At 42.2% G+C, this 20463-nt stretch overlaps 1 protein-coding gene across 3 annotated transcripts in view; it reads left to right on the top strand.

Annotated features, from left to right (window-relative positions):
* The window catches only part of LOC124606205 (monocarboxylate transporter 5), a 163654-nt gene that overhangs the window by 27803 nt on the left and 115388 nt on the right, over positions 1-20463 (top strand). For all 3 annotated transcript variants that reach the window (XM_047138176.1, XM_047138177.1, XM_047138175.1), the window contains exon 2: positions 18417-18592. In XM_047138176.1, coding sequence (XP_046994132.1) covers positions 18482-18592 — 111 coding nt within the window. In that variant the 5' untranslated portion in view covers positions 18417-18481. The remainder of the gene's footprint in view (positions 1-18416; positions 18593-20463) is intronic.

The raw sequence follows: 20463 nt of genomic DNA, 5'->3' as shown, positions 1-20463 counted from the left end.
TCCGGGAAGTTCACGAAACTCGTGTACGAAGAATTTTTGGGTTCTATAATTCTTCCGTATGTGAGATAGAAAAAATTTTTGTACATTATCGATTCATGGGGAGGGCAAACCGATTCAGCTTTATACGATCATCTATTCACTGATGAAAGGAAAGCGAGCACCTGCACCCTAAAAGTGGTCGCGAGCACCTGCACCCTAAAACTGGTCCCACCAAAAGTGCACTCCTTATTGCCACTTCTGCGATGTTTAGTGTTACCGACAGGTGAAAATCTTCACGAAAATTATTCAGAATGCTCCCGACTTGATGAAAGACAATAGAGATATCGCTTCTAGGGAAGATTCGATAAAATTACATTTGCTAATCCTACATCAATTCGGCGCACCTAATTTTGAAAGCATGATTAGATACACGTGGATCGCATCGAAATTAGCGGCTGAAAGAGAAATCTTTTTGAATGCAAAAGAATTGTGTTTCCCGGTATCACTCATCAAGAAACCGTGCGCCTGCAACGCGGTTCCTTTCATAAAATGCGCGTGGTGCTGCGAAAAATTGCGCTTCGGTTGTTTCTATGATAAGTATCACCCACAATATTGTTCTGGCACATCAAGCAATGTGGACGACGAAAAATAAAATTTTGTAATATTGTATGGCAGAAAAAATTAATAACTGAATACATCTTTATAATTTGGCACGCCTTAAACTGTATTGATATTCTTTGAAATAAAATTGAAAAAATCGGTCGATTTTTTAAAAAGAAATGAAAAAACAAAAGAAAAGTACACAAGCAGGATTCAAACACGGTACCTCCAGCACGGCAGTTATGAACCTTTAACGCTGCGCTACGCAGACTCGCTCGGAACACGTGTAATGTTACAGGTATACAAACCACGTAATGAACTTCAAAATCGATTTTCTCAAAAACCAAGGCACGTCGCTAAAAAACCGGATAGCCAGGTACTCAGGGTAAGTGCCTCTACAACACATTTGAAGCTCATCAAAATCCGTGATTTACAGTATTGAGGGCCCCCTTGTTAGTAGAATTTAGGGTATGACTATCAGAGCCGTTCTCCTCTAAAGCAGTCGGTTTGGAATAGATCAACTGGTCGAAGTTGGTCTCAGATTTATGAAAAGCGAATTATACTACCAGACACACAGTCCACCCTCGGTAGCTGAGTGGTCAACGTGACAGAACGTCAATCTTAAGGGCCAGGGTTCGATTCTCGGCTGGGTCGGAGATTTTCTCCGCTCAGGGACTGGGTGTTGTGTCGTCCTAATCATTATCATTTCATTCCCATCGACGTACAAGTCGCCGAAGTGCCGTCAAATTGAAAGACTTGCACCCGGCGAACGGTCTATCCGACGGGAGGCCCTAGCCACACGACATTTATTTACCAGACACACAGTCAGACGCCCTTCCGAAATTTAGGAAGACGTAATCTATATGCTCAGCTCTACAGGGGTTGGATAAAAATAAGGAAACACCGTGGCAAATGTGTGATGAACAACAGTACAGATGCTAGCCGAGCCAAAAGGTTGCGCTGTTGTGTCTGGCAATGAAAGGTACCTGTGTAACATCCTCAATACGCTGCAAGAGTCTGTCGCACTCAAAAAAGCGTTCTGGGTAGTTGTGAGTGTGTTATGTCGGAGCTAAGTGAATTCGAACGCGGACTGACTGTTGGGACTCGCATGGTAGGTACTTACTTAACCAAGGTAGGTGAAGCGTTTGGTATCTGAAGAGGCACGGTATCGAATATTTATACCGAACACAAGGAAAGTGGAAAATCGTCATCCGCTAAACCTTAACGTGTGCGATGAATATTCGTGACAGACAATCACTAAAGAGTATTTGACAAAAAAAAAAAGGCTCGATAGCTGCAAAATTCACTGAAGAACCCAACGTCGCACTCCCAAATCCTACCAGCGCCAAAACAACACAAATGGAGCTCCAGAAACTTGGAACTGCAGAGCGAGCTTGACTTCCAGAACCACTCATCAGCGATGTAAATGCGCGTGACACGAACATGTGGCGCCGAAGCCATAAAACATGGACTCTGGAGCAATGGAACGAAGTCATTTGGTCGGATGATTCTTGATGGCCGCTGTGGCCGAGCGGTTCTAGGCGCTTCAGTCCGGAACCGCGCTGCTGCTACGGTCGCAGGCTCGAATCCTGCCTCGAGCATGGATGCGTGTGATGTCCTTAGTTAGGTTTAAGTAGTTCTAAGTTCTAGGGGACTGATGACCTCAGATGTTAAGTCCAATGGTGCTTAGAGCTATTTGAACCACTTCGGATGATTCTTGTTGCACACAGTTCCCAACTTCTAGTCGAATGTACGTCCCAAGAGGGAAATTTGGTGGGAGTTCGGTGATGATTTGGACAGAAATGGAGTGATATTCCGTGTGTCATATGGTTACTTTGGAAGGTCGTATGACTTTCAAGAACGATCAGGTCCATCCCAAGGTGCAATATTTGTTCCAAACGGCGGTTGCTATGACGCAAGACGACAGATCTCCCGTTCATACAGCTCGTATTGTTCAGAACGGGTTTTGTGAGCACGAGGATAAATTTTCGCATCTCTCCTGGCCACCATAGCCACCAGATCTCAATATTACTTAGGATTTGTGGTCTAATTTGGAAAGAGGTGTGAGTGATTGCTATCCATGTCCATCATCATTATCTGAATTTGCTACCATTTTGCGGGAATAATGGTATAATATTACCTTTTAATCAATACAGGACCTGTGTTATCCCTTCAGAGACGACTGGAAGCTGTTTTGAATGCCGACGGGTTTCCTGCACTGTATGAGGCGCGGTAAAGTGTTGTATTTTGATAGTCCCATATTTTTATCCAACCCCCTTATCTACAGGATACAAGATGTGGGAGTAAAGCAAGCGGCATTTTTCTCAGCTTACTTAAGGGGAGGTTTATCTATTGGTTCAAAAAATCGATTTTTTTAATTGCATTTTTGGATCCATAAAAGTGTTTAGAATCCACCCCTGAAACGGTTTTTCCGAATACGGAACGGAAGTGTTTGTTATTCGCGGTTGAACAAAAAAATGCATTTGCCTGTAATCGGTCTTTTTCACGCACGAGTTTTTTTCTCTCGGAGGACGAGTTATTGTACCGGTGCTTGGGAGGAAACACACAAAATTCAAATAAAAGTTTGAACACGTGTTTTTGGAAGTTAGCCCCCAAACATTTGCGTTCTGGCTCGAAGACTGTGGAGATTGCGAATTTCCTGGCAGCGAACAGCTTCAACTAAGGGTATTCAGCAATTCTGAATACCATGACAACGATGGACCTCACCCTGGGACTGTATTCGACGCAGTTCGCCGAGCATTCGGAGAACCACCGGATTCAAGCGGCCGAAAACCGCTTGTCACCGGCCGTACGAGTGGCTCTGGAGCAGCGCAGGATGGCCCAGGTCGAGCAGAACGCCCTTATGGGGAAGAGGAAGGACTAGTTTATAAACCCAGAATAGCGGATTGAACATCAGTTGCATAATATTGCATTTATATGTAGTCAAAACTTCAAACGTGTTTTTCACGAAATGACTTTTTTTATCGCGCGGTATGGTAACTTCAAATCTACTGAATCTATTGGCATGATTCATTGTTTCCGACGAAGCTAACTAAATTGTCTAGGAGTTGTAGCACTTTTATTCCGATCCATCAACTAAAAATATTTTTAATTGGCCGACGAAGTCGAAAAATCGATGAAAAAACACCCTATTTCTTCAAATGGCCGCCATCTTGTTTCCTATGGTCCAAATAACTTAAGCGAGGTACAGTTCCTAAAGAATCGTATATACTTCGCTAACGTCAACTCAATTTTGATTTCAGACAAGCGGGCTTACCTGTGACATACCGCGCGTGGAGGTCTACGTGGAAATTTTGTTTCGTTCCGACGGCACATCTTCCTTTGCTCTTCGACATTTCCGGTCGAAAAAAATTCCAGTTTGTAGAGAAAATATCAGTAAGCATTTTGACCTAATTTGACATTGATATCTGTAACACATCCCGAGAAAAAAATTCTCAAAGAACATGCTTTTTTCGGGCCAAAGATAGTAAACCTTCCCTTAACTTAAAATCTCATTGATTCTGTCAGAGACGCTTCTTTTTCTATAGGTAGTCATAATGATCGTTCGAGTTTTAACTGTTCTCTAGAGTCCCACAACAGACGGGCGTCGGCGATAACGGTCTGTAATTCAGTTTCTTTCAGTCTTCCTGCAAACGCTTGCGACACACGCTTTAATCCACACAAGATGGATTACGCATTGCACGTGAGATCTTTGATAAATATGAGCTAGTAAAGGAGTTAATCCATTTGCGTATTCAATTTCAAATCTAATACACCGACGTAAAATATTGCAGTACCTAGAAGGAGTTGTGCGACATAAACGAAAATTGGTAAGCATGTTTCTACATCGAAAAGATGATCACTATTCAAATTTCACGCTAGTTGCATAAGAGGATGCCAATCAGATTTACTTTAAATAGACGTTGCGATGGTCGTGAGCGTTTGTTACCTATGAGATTGCACGTGGTGATGTTAATCAAGAATGCCTTAAAGAAAGACGCCGTTACCAACCCCTCATTGAGTTTCAACAAGGACGTGTAATACGTCTACGAGAAGTTGGATGTTCCATCTGCGATATAGAAGCAAAACGCGGCAGGATTGTAGCCACTGTGCATCACTGCTGGCAGCGGTGGTCACGAGAATGTACTGTAGTAAGAAGACATACCTCCAGACGGCCACGTGGCACTAGAGAGAGGGAAGAACGTCGTCCTCAGCGTATGGTTCTGGTGCATCTTACTGCATCTGCAGCAGCAATTTGAGCAGCAGTTGGCACCGCAGTGACACAACGAACTGTTGCAAATCGTTTACTTCGAGAACAGCTACGAGACAGACGCCCTGCAGCGCGCATTCCACTGATTCTGCTCTGTAGGAATCAACATGGATTCCGGAAACAGCGATCGTGTGAGACCCAACTTGCTTTATTTGTTCGAGACCCAGAAAGTATTAGATACAGGCTCCCAGGTAGATGCCATTTTCCTTGACTTCCGGAAGGCGTTCGATACAGTTCCGCACCGTCGCCTGATAAACAAAGTAAGAGCCTACGGAATATGAGACCAGCTGTGTGGCTGGATTGAAGAGTTTTTAGCAAACAGAACACAGCATGTTGTTCTCAGTGGAGAGACGTCTACAGACATTAAAGTAACCTCAGGCGTGCCACAGGGGAGTGTTATGGGACCATAGCTTTTCACAATATATGTAAATGACCTAGTAGATAGTGTCGGAAGTTCCATGCGGCTTTTCGCAGATGATGCTGTAGTATACAGAGAAGTTGCAGCACTAGAAAATTGCAGAGAAATGCAGGAAGATCGGCAGCAGATAGGCACTTGGTGCAGGGAGTGGCAACTGACCCTTAACATAGACAAATGTCATGTATTGCGAATTCATAGAAAGAAGGATCCTTTATTGTATGATTATATGATAGCGGAACAAACACTGGTAGCAGTTACTTCTGTAAAATATCTGGGAGAATGCCTTCGGTACGTTTTGAAGTGGAATGATCATATAGAATTAATCGTTGGTAAAGCGTGTGCCAGGTTGAGATTCATTGGGAGAGTCCTTAACAAATGTAGACCATCAACAAAGGAGGTCGCTTACAAAACACTCGTTCGACCTATACTTGTGTATTGCTCATCAGTGTGGGATCCGTACCAGATCGGTCTGACGGAGGAGATAGAGAAGATCCAAAGAAGAGCGGATCCTTTATTGTATGATTATATGATAGCGGAACAAACACTGGTAGCAGTTACTTCTGTAAAATATCTGGGAGTATGCCTACGGTACGTTTTGAAGTGGAATGATCATATAGAATTAATCGTTGGTAAAGCGTGTGCCAGGTTGAGATTCATTGGGAGAGTCCTTAACAAATGTAGACCATCAACAAAGGAGGTCGCTTACAAAACACTCGTTCGACCTATACTTGTGTATTGCTCATCAGTGTGGGATCCGTACCAGATCGGTCTGACGGAGGAGATAGAGAAGATCCAAAGAAGAGCGGCGCATTTCGTCACAGGGTTATTTGGTAACCGTGATAGCGTTACGGAGATGTTTAGCAAACTCAAGTGGCAGACTCTGCAAGAGAGGCGCTCTGCAGCGCGGTGTAGCTTGCTGTCCTGGTTTCGAGAGGGTGCGTTTCTGGATGAGGTATCGAATATATTGCTTCCCCCTACTTATACCTCCCGAGGAGATCACAAATGTAAAATGAGAGATATTCGAGCGCGCACGGAGGCTTTCCGGCAATCGTTCTTCCCGCGAACCATACGCGAGTGGAACAGGAAAGGGAGGTTATGACAGTGGCACGTGAAGTGCCCTCCGCCACACACTGGTGTCTTGCGGAGTATAAAGTAGAGGTAGATGTAGACCGCAAACCATCGCCATATGCGACTTTAGTGGTGTCAAGCGAGAACTCATTGGAGGGCGGGATGGAGATCGGTTGTATATCCTGATGAAAGCTGGTCCTTCCTCGGTGCCAGTGATGGCTGTGTTTTGGTTAGAAGGAGGCCAGTTGAGGACCTGCAACCAATCTGCTGCGTGCTAGACACACTGGACCTATATCTGGAATTATAGTCTGAAGTGCGATTTTCTCTGACAGCAGTAGGTCTCTTCTAGTTATCCCACGCACCCTGATTTCAAATTTATTTATTTATTTATTGTTCCGTGGGACCAAGTTAAGGAGAAGTCTCCATGGTTATGGAACGAGTCAATACATGAAATTATAACACGATATTAGAAACAGATAAAATGAAATATAAAAAAACATATTCAGGTGACAAGTCGTGAGTTTAAATAAAGAAAATCAACAATGTAACACTGGAATTTGCTTAATTTTTTAGCTCTTCCAGGAGCTCCTCGACGGAATAGAAGGAGTGAGCCATGAGGAAACTCTTCAGTTTAGACTTAAAAGAGTTTGGGCTACTGCTAAGATTTTTGAGTTCTTGTAGTAGCTTATTGAAAATTGATGCAGCAGAATACTGCACTCCTTTCTGCACAAGAGTCAAGGAAATGCATTCCACATGCAGATTGGATTTCTGCCTAGTATTAACTGAGTGAAAGCTGCTATCTCTTGGGATTAGGCTAATATTGCTAACCACAAACGACATTAAAGAAAATATACACTGTGAGAGCAATGTCAGAATTCCCAGACTATTGAATAGGGGTCAACAAGAGGTTCTCGAACTTACACCACATATAGCTCGAACAGCCCGTTTTTGAGCCAAAAATACCCTTTTTGAATCAGAAGAATTACCCCAAAAAATAATACCATACGACAAAGCGTATGAAAATATGCGAAGTAGACTACTTTTCGTGTTGAAGTGTCACTGATTTCAGATACTGTTCTAATGGTAAATAAAGCAGCATTTAGTTTCTGAATAAGATCCTAGACATGGGCTTTCCACAACAGCTTACTATCTATCCGAACGCCTAGGAACTTGAACTGTTCCGTCTCGCTTATAATATGCCCATTCTGTCTGATCAAAATGTCGGTTCTTGTTGAATTGTGAGTTAGAAACTGTAACAACTGAGTCTTACTGTGATTTAGCATCAAATTATTTTCCACAAGCCACGAACTTATTTCATGAACTACATTATTTCATACTGTTTCAATATTACACACAAGATCCTTCACTATCAAGCTGGTGTCATCAGCAAACAGAAATATTTTTGAATCACCTGTAACACTAGAAGGCATATCATTTATAGAAATAAGAAACAGCAGTGGCCCCAGCACCGACCCTTGGGGAATGCCCCACTTAACAGTGCCCCATTGGGACTGAACATCACTACCACTCTCAATATTGCGGAGAATTACCTTCTGCTTTCTGTTCTTAAAGTAAGAGGCGAACCAATTGTAAGCTACTCCCCTTACTCCATAATTTAAGAAGTGTTCAGATATACCAATAATTTCAGAGTAAACATCTATAAGCAGTTCATTAACTTTATTCTAATACCTTGTATATTTTGATGAAATATACTAATTCCCTCATTAATCGGATACCTAAGCTTTGTCTAAAGTGGTTCCTTTCTTAGAGAGACTTCCCTTAAGCAGGAATACCTATCAGCTAACTTCAGTCTAAAAAAGGTGCAGCTCTAACACCGACTACTGCAGGAATTTTCCCATGAGTGATCCCACCAACCCCACCTATGCTGTCACCTATAAGCTTTGCCAACCTCCCCTTCTCATACCTGTTGAGGTGCAGGCCATGTCTAGTGAAACCCGTCCTGCTGATAGACTCCACCGACGCCACTGAAATGTGACCCATGCTTTCTGTCATCAGCGCACCCCCAAGTCTCATGTTATTACGCCTGACGGCTGTATTAAGATGAGGCCGATCGTGACGCTGAAACAATTCCACGAAATGCACATTCGTGTTGCCGGTCTGAGTGTCTATCTTTTCCAGGTCACCATCTATGTCATACTCTCCATCCCTATCAATACTATTACCAGCCCCATCCACAATTGACCGAGCGGGGTGGCGCAGTGGTTAGACACTGGACTCGCATTCGGGAGGACGACGGTTCAATCCCGCGTCCAGCCATCCTGATTTAGGTTTTCCGTGATTTCCCTAAATCACTCCAGGCAAATGCCGGGATGGTTCCTGTGAAAGGGCACTGCCGACTTCCTTCCCAATCCTTCCCTAATCCGATGAGACCGATGACCACGCTGTCTGGTCTCCTTCCCCGGAACCAACCAACCAACCCACCCACAATCACTACCTGATCCTCTAGTAAAATCCCTACATAACCCCCCTATGTTAACAGTCACCTGAGCCAATCCTGCATTAGGCTTCACAATGTTGGTGACCTGGTACTCACTCCCCAGCACTTCCTGCAACTGCTGGCCTACACCTCTGCCATGAGAACTACCTAACAGCAGAACCTTCTTCTTCCTCTTCGACTTTGCAACTGTTCTAGCCACCGTAACTACTGAGGTCTGCTGCATACTTCCTACAACTACAGCTACTATAGATTCCTCTCCACTAGACTCTGACAGTTGGTCATATCTATTGTAAACACCAATAGTAAAACTATCTGAAAATCTTCTTCTCCTAGCAGATCTCTTGCCAACAGCCAGCTCCCATTCCCCAACCCCCTTCTCCCTCCTCATCCTATCTAGCTGCACCTGAAGGGCACAGATCTTACGCTCCTGCTCCTCTATCAACTTACTCTTGCTACATAACCAGCAGTTCCAGGAGAGGATCTCACCATAATGCCCACTGGCTTCTCCACTGCATTCCCCCCAGTGAAAATACTTCGAACAAGTCTCACACCGCAATCCACTACTCACGAACCTACGGCAAAGCCCACACTTCTCACTCATGGTAAAATTTTACTAAGTTCCGCTACCACAATAAGATGTTAAAAACCTGACTACAATAATCACAAACTTACTCTACAGGGGAAGGAACTACTATTATTAACAGTATTAATAAACAACAAATGTGAATATAACAAACGACTAATACAGAAAGAGAATCAAACGTCTAATGACACAGTAATGAAGCTGAAAACAGTTCCCAAAAGGTTCTTCTGAAATTATTTCACCACAAAACACAAAAAAATCCGATTGAAGACTACTAAAGTTCCTAAATATACCAATACACACAAGCTATTAATTAGTACTTAGCTTTCGATGCGCCGCTACAGCTGCAACTGGTCATCGCGCAATGTAAACACAGGTAAGAGGTTACGTTGCTCGATACGAAACACTTACAAATATCAGGTCACAACACAAGAAAGGCAGAGGTGAATGAAGAAACCACTAATAAGCCACTTATATAGTAAATATTATCACAAAAACCGTTAAAATATGTATCTGAAACCTAAAAATATATAAAAACTTGGAGAGCGATCTCACACGCAGTCACTCGCTAATGACGTCACACCAAAGACCTGTGCATCAGTCTTGTGATTCGACCTTTCGTGCTGCCATTCACGATCAGCATTCCAAGGGGTGTCTTCCAACAGGATAACGCTCGCTCACATATCACGGTTGTAACCCACCACTGTCTACAGTGTGTCGACGTGTTGCCTTGGCCTGCTCGGTCACCACATCTGTCTCCAGTCGAGCGCATATGGGATATCATCGGACGACAAGTTCAGCCTTATCCAGAACAAGCATTAACCGCTCCTGTATTGTCCAACCAAGTGCAACAGGCATCGAACTCCATCTCACAAACTGACATCGGACACCTGTGCAACACGACACATGCACGTCGGCATGCCTGCATTCAGCATTCTGACGGCTGCATCTCAAATTTTCTCATCGCTTACCTCGACCTTACATTAACCCTTTGACCACGCAATCTTAATCACTTACACCTAGACAATGTATTCCCGAAATTTCATTACTCTACATCAATTATATTTTGGTGGTCCGATTTTTTTCCGGCATTTATACCGTCAGGGCCTGCTGTCTTTTCGCTTTGAGGAGTCATTATCTTTGAATATCGAAACTGTTTATATCAGTATCTCACTTTTGTGAGTGTTTGCGATGGTCAAAAATGTGTAAGGTAGTATCCTCACACGTGAGTAGATTTTTAAGTATTCTGTGTCTAAAATTTCGGGCTTCTGTCTGCTACCTTCAGTTGCGTCATCAGTCTAATCTACAATAAATTGGATGTAAGGTTTGGAGCCGTTCAATGACTTCAGATATGACCATAATTTCCAAGAATTTTCTCGTATATTTTCGCCGAAATCTGATTGCAAAAATTATTGCTAACTTCATAGCCCTTATTGCAGATAGTTTTGCCATTAAGTTTTCTGTATAGATTTCCTCGAATTCTCTTTAGTAGATAGAACATGTCAGTCTTTGTTTTCTCAGTATCTTTAGAACTGTACAATTAACTCAACGCGGACATTTTCAGTATTTTATTACTTTATCTGGTACGTATTTTCCTACAGCGCGGCTATCAATTTGACCGAACCCAAATATTCTCGTAGCTTTCTTGTTGACATTTTGTGCTTTTGATTTCCATTGTCCCATACCTTTGATTACCATTGTCCCGTTAACAGGTATTGGTCGTCCAAGAGCTAGAGATAAACTGACACTGCATTATTTGTGGTGTGTGTAGACCCTTCCTACAGGTAAAATTCGAGTGCAGCTCTTAGTTTTTTATGAATTCCGACGACTTTTCTAAACTTTCCTCTTGTCTGTGCAAAAATGATCGCATTCTTTCCTCGATTTACATGCAATTTTTTCATTCCTATGTATGTCGTTATGGAAGTCGTTTCTATAGGTCTACTTGTACGTAACTCATTCAGTAAATGTAGCTGATTGTTGAACTTCTGTTTCATATCCAAGACTAGCGTTTCTTTTGTTGGTAGAGTGTCAAAATAACACGAAAACAGGCAGCTGCCTCTCAGCAACAGATGGGAACCATGCTTAACACCGCACGTAACAACTGCAAATTGCAGATGGGTGGGCGCTTTAAGGAAAACTGACAAGGAAGTGTAATTAAGACTGACAAGACCTGTTAAGCCTCGTCACGCTTTGTCACACCTTCAGCAGGTTACACAGGCCTTATCAAGCTTTCTTGTCAGTTTTCCTTGCTATTACTCAGCCCGTTGCTGTGTGCCGAAAGAAAGGCACACGTACACACACGCCGACGGGCGTCAAGTCTGGAACAGGATAACTATTGAATGGTAGCAAGAAAAGTACGTAGCTGCTTTATACTTAACTTTACTGTCTCCTTGTGATACATCTCTCTTGACTATACAAATGCGACTGGTAAGATACATGCACTGTTACAATTGGCGCCTTGCTAGGTCGTAGCCATGGACTTAGCAGAAGGCTATTCTAACTGTCTCTCGGCTAATGAGAGAGAAAGGCTTCGTCCGTATTGTCGCTAGCAATGTCGTCGTACAACTGGGGCGAGTGCTTGTTCGTATCACGAGACCTGCCTTGTGGTGGCGCTAGGTCTGCGATTACACAGCGGCGACACGCGGGTCCGACATGTACTAAATGGACCGCGGCCGACTTAATCTATCACCTAGCAAGTGTGGTGTCTGGCGGTGACACCACATTACCAACGTCGAATGTTTTTGAGTGCAGGCAGATCAGTGCCAAAAACTCGACAAATAACAGACTGGACCGAAAACACTGACTCATTTTTTGCAAACTGTAGTACACAAAACGCCTTCTATTGGGTGGACGCCATCTTGCTTCTGACTAACTACAAACAGAGGAGACGCATTGACTGACATCTAACGGCGATTTTCTGAAAGTGTAAATAAACAGCGCGCATTTCCTTGCTGATACATCCCGTGTTTCGTAATTATCGTAGTCCAACAACAGGTCATTCCTTTTTAAATACTCTGTACATTAAATCGCACCTTATAGGACCGATTTACTCAAGGACAAATGTCTTTTACTTTCGAATACACTCTGGGAGTGACAGCGAACAATGTGTTACAAATATTTACTATTAAAAACAGTCTTGACCACAGTAGTGGTCGAAAACGGTCACCTTAATAAATAAATCGTGATCAAGACTGTTTTTAATAGTAAACAAATGTCTTTGTCGTCAGATACCTGCGCTGCATGAGAACCTGAAAACAATGAGCTTTTGTAGTGATTTGCAGTTACGTTATCTCAGCCGCAGGATATCTCGCAGAGTTGCATCAGCGTCAAAGGACCTGGATTGCTGAAAATTTGCTACAAAAATAAATAAATAGTAAAGGGGTAAGCTTGTGCAATGTTACTCACGAGTTAATGCAACGTAAGTGTAAGAAACACGTTTACTCAAAAAGCCTAGTTTAAGGATTCAAACATGGAGACTAGTAAGGCTAGTACAGGAGATGGAAATCATACATCCAGGAAAAAGATCTTAGATAATGTTTACAAAGTCGAAATGAAACAGAAAGTAAATATAATTTACATGTAGGTTAGATATACAGTTTAGCGATGGTGGGTGTAAACAAATGTCGAATCAGAACATCTAATACTTCTTTCGAACAATGTATCTCAGAATTAGGAAAGATATACAGGGTGCTTCAAAAAGAATACCACAACTTTAGGAATTTAAAACTCTGCAACGACAAAAGGCAGAGCTAAGCACTATCTGTCGGCGAAGTAAGGGAGCTATAAAGTTTCATTTAGTTGTACATTTGTTCGCTTGAGGCGCTGTTGACTAGGCGTCAGCGTCAGTTGATGCTAAGATGGCGACCGCTCAACAGAAAGCTTTTTGTGTATTGAGTACGGCAGAAGTGAATCGACGACAGTTGTTCAGCGTGCATTTCGAACGAAGTATGGTGTTAAACCTCCTGATAGGTGGTGTATTAAACGTCCGTAACTACCTGAACGTCAACTACCCGAGGCGATGGATCGGCCGCCAGGCAGCCCGTGACAGAGCACTTCATCACTGGCCTCCAAGAAGCCCTGATCTTACCCCCTGCGATTTTTTCTTATGGGGGTATGTTAAGGATATGGTGTTTCGGCCACCTCTCCCAGCCATCATTGATGATCTGAAACGAGAAATAACAGCAGCTATCCAAACTGTTACGCCTGATATGCTACAGAGAGTGTGGAACGAGTTGGAGTATCGGGTTGATATTGCTCGTGTGTCTGGAGGGGGCCATATTGAACATCTCTGAACTTTTTTTGAGTGAAAAAAAACCTTTTTAAATACTCTTTGTAATGATGTACAACAGAAGGTTATATTATGTTTCTTTCATTAAATACACATTTTTAAAGTTGTGGTATTCTTTTTGAATCACCCTGTATATGCGTCCATATTAAACACAAGACAAATGGCTGAAATACTGTTTGCTACTGCGTGCTGGCCACATCGAAGGCTGAGACGAGAATGTCTATATGTTTCATAGCATGAGGGAACAGCAACGAACTCTGCTACATGTCACTGTCATTGGCCCTCTCCGATCAAACCTTTTGCATCAACAGTTCCTTCCATGTTTCGGCAAAGATGACTCACTCTCGTGAACAAGATCACTCTTGACTGACAGATTGTGAATCAACATGTGACTTACTCCGAGCAAGGTGGAGTTCTGGGATGTCTGTAAAGTAAATTCATCTTCAGGGTTTCGTTTAACATTCAACACGATTGAAACGCGTATCTTGAGGAGCTAGCAGAGCGATTTTTACTTTTGCAACGTCATGGTATAATAGATACGAGTTTGATGTAGAATAGTTGCAGCCTTAGTTAAAAACACACAACGTACCTTTGAATTTTGCTGCTTTGCGTTGCATATGCCATCGCAGTGAAGTATCCCCAAATTATTTAGACACAGATAATGCTTTTAAATGTGCACTGGCGAATAAAGTATCATGTGGTAGAGTGTTATATCTTGGAACACATTTTAGTCTTTAATATACTCTACTATTCCATTTTTAAAAGGTATCATTCACTTTTTGTGTGCTGCAACTTTTTCTGAAATTAAAAAAATTTCTCCAGAAAAGTAAGAATGTTGCAAATGTGAAAAATGTTCCAAGGTGCATCATGCCCATGTACATAGGAACAAATATCCTACTAAAATTTAAAACTGTTGCAATCGACAACTTTTTCAATATTTTGTTCAATAATCTCTGTTTTGTCATTACTCTGCTGTGTACCAACAATCTGTAATCGAAATCAGTTTCAGTATAAGTGTAAACAAGAACTATTTACAAGCTAGACACATTTTGTAACAGAATTTATTTGAAACTGTATTGTGAAGAGATTGAAAGTAATAATTTTGGAACTAAATTTTATATATCGATCTGACTCTTAACACTGCACCTCTCTCTTATTTATAGGTGGTGTTAAAATTACCATTGATATTAAAGTGGGAGTCATTCTGCTTTACTTTCTTTTGCCATACTGAATTCAATTCGACGTACTCTATCTGCAAGATTATTACTACAAACTGAATGTTTCTGCATTGTAAATTCACAAAGTTTAGCTATGGTATTTCAGATACTCTATTATTGCATCAGTCTTACTTCAGGATATGCATAAGCTTGTATTTACTTCTCCAGAAAACTAAACTGAGACTACATAACAAAATTAAATTCACACTTCTATGCATAGACACTACGGAAGTACCACTGAGAACAAGGCCGCACACAGTGCGAGGTATGGAACTGTTGTTGGCTAATGGTCCACAGCCGTCGTATAGTAATTTGAACTGAAAGAAAATTTTCCCCAAACTGGGATCCAAAGTACAGGCTCTAGGTATCCAGGCCACTTTCGAACAACTCTTCCGAACCATACGTTAGGTAATCTTCTCAGCAACAGTGAAAACCTTGTAAAGATTCGTTGTAAGTTTTAGCTTATCTTAAACTATTATTTCTGTAGAAATAAGATTATTACTCCCTTTCATGGAGTTTTAGTTTACTAATTAATTTAAATACTTGCCCACAGCCTGGACAACCTTCCATTTGCACACAACTATTTTCGATCAGTTCTTGAAGAGTGTTTCAAATAGCTCTTACTCTTATCGAATCAACAATACTTTTGTTTCCACTCCCCGAAAGTCACAGAGAAAAGAATGGACACAAGGCAGAGGACACCGAGCACATCATGTCTGACACACAAAGATTTCTAACTATATACCAAAAAACTCACACAAAACACCATTTTCAAGGCAGATAAAACCGTTAAGACAGTAAAGAAACTTAGGTATTTTGCAAGCATCACATGTTCCATGGTAGTTCGTTATCATAGGACCATTTTTTTCTGGGTGGTACCTAGAAAACTAAACCTCCAGTAAAGGAAAAAAAATCGTCTGCCAGTCTCACTAATCGAGTGAAGCTTACCAACATAAACTCACAAATGAGGAAAGAGAATTACTCAATAAAGATCTCAAATACAAGATGGAACGACGGCTTCACAGCATGACTGTAAAACAACTCGTACCTACAACGAATGCAGGAACTGACATGGCAAAATTACCTATATGTGGACAAAACGAGGTAACAATAAAATCGCCGAAATCATAGAAACTAAAATGGAGAACAGAAAAATCTACGTCAAAAAGATATTTACGCAATGAATACTCTAAAAAACATAAACAGTAGGCCGTTAACATCAAATCCAGTAGCATTGAAATGAGACAAAAGAAATGGTAGAGTCATTGTAAAATATAATAACTACATTGATTAAGTAATAAATCTTTTCCAGAGCAACAACATTAAACAAACTCAGCACAATACAACCGATAAATATAAGGCATCAATAAAAAAAGCAATTAAAATTTGTAGTGCAATCTTTTCTGAACCCATATATTCCAACTTTACATGCACAACGTGAAGTACATAAAAACCTGAATGCAATCTGTGCAATAATAAATTGTGTTCACAGTCTGATATACGAGGGTGAGTCAAATGAAAACTTAAATATTTTTTTAAAATATTATTTATTGTGCGGAAGTGGTACAAAGCTGTATCACTTTTCAACATAATCTCCCCCATGCTCAATGCAAGTCCGCCAGCGCTCACAAAGTGCATAAATTCCTTTAGAAAAAAATGCTTTTGGTAGTCCGCACAACCACTGATGCACCGCGTCACGTACCATTTCATCAGAACGGAACTTCTTTCCTCCCACTGCGACTTTGAGTGGTCCAAACATATGGAAATCATATGGCGCAAGATCTGATGAGTATGGTGCATGAGAAACACACTCAAAATGCAGGTCTGTGATTGTTGCAACTGTTGTACGGGCAGTGTGGGGCCTTGCATTGTCATGTTGCAAAAGGACACCTGCTGTCGCTTTGATTTGTTTGCAGGCCGCAGATAATTTTTTAGGACATGTGTGTATGATGCACTGGTGATAGTGGTCCCTCTAGGCAAGTAATGCTCCAAAATGACTTCTTTTTCGTCCCAAAAAAGAGTCAGCATAACCTTCCCTGCTGATGGTTCTGTTCGAAACTTCTTTGGTTTTGGTGATGAAGAATGGCGCAATTCCTTGCTCGCTCTCTTCGTTTCCGGTTGGTGGAAGTGAAAAAAAAATGGTTCAAATGGCTCTGAGCACTATGGGACTCAACTGCTGTGGTTATCAGTCCCCTAGAACTTAGAACTACTTAAACCTAACTAACCTAAGGACATCACACACATCCATGCCGGAGGCAGGATTCGAACCTGCGACCGTAGCAGTCGCACGGTTCCGGACTGCGCGCCTAGAACCGCGAGACCACGGCGGCCGGCGGTGGAAGTGAACCTAGGTTTCGTCCCCAGTAACTATTCTTGCAAGGAAGCCATCACCTTCTCATTCAAAGCGCCGAAGTAATTCTTCACAAGCATCAACACGTCGTTCTCTCATTTCAGGAGTCAGCTGCCGTGGCACCCATCTTGCAGACACTTTGTGAAACTGTAGCACATCACAAACAATGTGGTGTGCTGACCCATGACTAATCTGTAAACATGCTGTAATGTCATTCAGTGTCACTCGGCGGTTTTCGTTCACTATGGCTCCAACTGCTGCAATGTTCTGTGGAGTCACTACTCGGAGTGCCTGACCTGCACGAGGAGCACCTTCCACTGAAGTCACACCATTTGCGAACTTCCTACTCCATTCGTAGACTTTCAGCTGTGACAAACATGCATCACCGTACTGAACCATCATTCTTCGATGAATTTCAATAGGTTTCATACCTTCACTACTCAAAAACCGAATAACAGAACGCTGTTCTGCCCTGGTGCAAGTCGCAAGTGGGGCGGCCATCTTTATACTGATACTGCGACGGTATGTGTGCATCTGCACTATGCTGCCACCTACAGTCCATTCTGCACGCTGTTTGTAGCACGCTTACCAACTTACATGATAACGGCGCGAAATTTCGATTTGTTATTACAAATTTAAGGTTTTCATTTGACTCACCCTCGTATCTCCGAAGAAACATAATAAATAAACAACTAACCTACACACATATAACAAAGAAGAACCCATAAAAAACACAAGAACATTGGCCCATAATATATACAGACAGATTCAACTCTTTCGACGTAACAAACATATACACTAATGTACTGGTATCTGAAACAATTGAGATTATAGAGAACAACTTCCTCAAATATAGAAATCTACTATTGAAGCCTATGTAATCATAAACTGCCTACAACTTACTCTATCTCAAAATTATTTTGTATTTGACAAGAAAATTGACACACAAGCTGATAGGGTATCAAACTGTATTGTAGGAACTATTACAGATATATTTATTGATACACTAGAAGAAAACTCCTCAACCCAAACTGGCCATTTACTAACAAAGTATGTAGATGACACATTACTGCTGATAGACGGATATCATAGTGACATACAAACAACTCATCAGAAATTTAACAGCCGTGTCTCTCTTTCAAGCTCGACGCGTGCACCAGTACAGTGTGCTATTGTTGTTTGCAGGGGCAGCAGCAGAGTGCGGGAGCGAGCGCGGGCGCCCGGCAAATGCGCACAGCACCGGCGGCGAGATGACGGGGGCTGCGAAGGCGCCGCAGCCGCAGCCGCAGCCGCAGGCGGCGCTGCTGCCCCCAGATGGCGGCTGGGGGTGGGTCATCGTGGGCGCGCAGGCGCTCAGCAACGTGAGTACAGCCACTGCCTATACTATGTAAACTAACAAGGGGAGCCCACGGGATTCTGATCACAGGTTTATATCAAACTTTGTACACTTTTAGTAGGCCACTAAAACAACATAATGTGCAAGTACTAAGCTGTGCTACTCTGGCAATTCCGAGAAAATCGCAAGAGAAGTTTTATGCGTCTGTTATGCGCTTAGGTATCCGTGCGTAGGGACTGGACGTTAGAGTTCATGGTGGTTAAGTGAGACGGCACGGTAGCTCAGTGTGTTCGGTCAGAGAGTTGACTGGTCTCAGCGACAAAAAAACTGAGTGAAGGGATCAACAACGAACTTCAACGGATGTCATGTCTTCAAGAACTAAACGAAAATGTCCCAGAGCGCTTCCTTCACACCAAATAACGAACAAAATGCAAAAAAAAAAAAGAGTGATCAGCCTTAGAGCTTGCTGAGACGAACATATACGAGGCGACGATTCGACTTCCGCTCGAACTTAATTATTAATCTATGTTTCATCAATGGTCATATTATTTAATTTTCGAAATATCAATGAGGTGTGTTTTCCCATAGAAACTCTGAACATTCCTTGCAAATTGCGGGAACACAGCATTCATTCGATATAATAGATGCCGTTTAATTTATGTTTTCCGTGGCAGTATGACAAATACCAACCACTACGTATGACGTCGAAAGCACATCCGACAAGTAATTGTACATTATTCTTTTGGTCTGGCACGCTGTGACTAACTATATTATTGAATAGCGTCATTCGGGTCATTATTTATTGAGGTCTGACTTAAGCTTTCCAAGCCTATCCCTCGTCCTTGAAAATTTAATAAGTTCACTACAACTTCATGATAATACACGTGTGTATTTTTTCATTATATTACCTCTCAAATGACATGCAAGTAAAATAACTGACTAATGATGAAAAAATATAGATTGAAAAATTAGTTCTAGCGGGATTAGAACCGTCGCTTCGACTACGACCCTCTTGCATGACGCAAACGCCGAGCACTTTTCTTTTTGGGGGGGGGGGGAGGGGGGGGGGCACGGGTCGCAACCCGAGACCTGGCCACGATGTCCCGCTCCCACCTTCCAGAAACCAAGAAAAGCTTCGGGAATGTGGAGTAGAGGTACAATGAACATCGTTTATTTTTTTTTCTTTTAGTTCTTTTTCATTTTTGTTTATTTAGTTTTGGCATTAATACCGCCGAGAATATCAGGAAAGCGACGTCACATGAGGAGGAGTGAGTAGCAAGACGTCAGACTAAGAAGAACAAAAAATGGCTCTGAGCACTATGGGATTTAACTGCTGTGGTTCAAATGGTTCAAATGGCTCTGAGCACTATGGGACTTAACATCTGAGGTCATCAGTCCCCTAGAACTTAGAACTACTTAAACCTAACTAACCTAAGGACATCACACACATCCATGCCCGAGGCAGGATTCGAACCTGCGACCGTAGCGCTCGCGCGGTTCAAGACTGTAGCGCCTAGAACCGCTCGGTCACCCCGGCCGGCTTAAGAAGAACATTCCGATTGCCAGTGAATATATCGGTTCTAAGTGTCGAAGAGGCGGGGATCAACTCTTCATGCCAGGAAGACTCCAACTCTGGTGTGGGTTAGGGAAGACACTGCAAAGGAAATTGGAGAAAAACTGTCTGTATTTGCTGTGTACATGATAATTGTTTAGACTTTCTTACTACGGAAGAATCATCAGGCAAAGCATCTGAAAACTCCTACTTAATGAGAAGTTATTCAAAATGATTTGAGGCTGCTGTCTCTTATTTCGGAAATACAATCAAGAAGAGAAGTATTCAACAGGAAAGGAACCGTGGGTATTTTAAAATACGTCAAAACGTAACATGAAATTCTG

Source organism: Schistocerca americana, chromosome 3, assembly GCF_021461395.2.
Source record: "Schistocerca americana isolate TAMUIC-IGC-003095 chromosome 3, iqSchAmer2.1, whole genome shotgun sequence".
NCBI lineage: Eukaryota > Metazoa > Arthropoda > Insecta > Orthoptera > Acrididae > Schistocerca > Schistocerca americana.
This window is presented reverse-complemented; position numbering and strand designations above follow the sequence as displayed.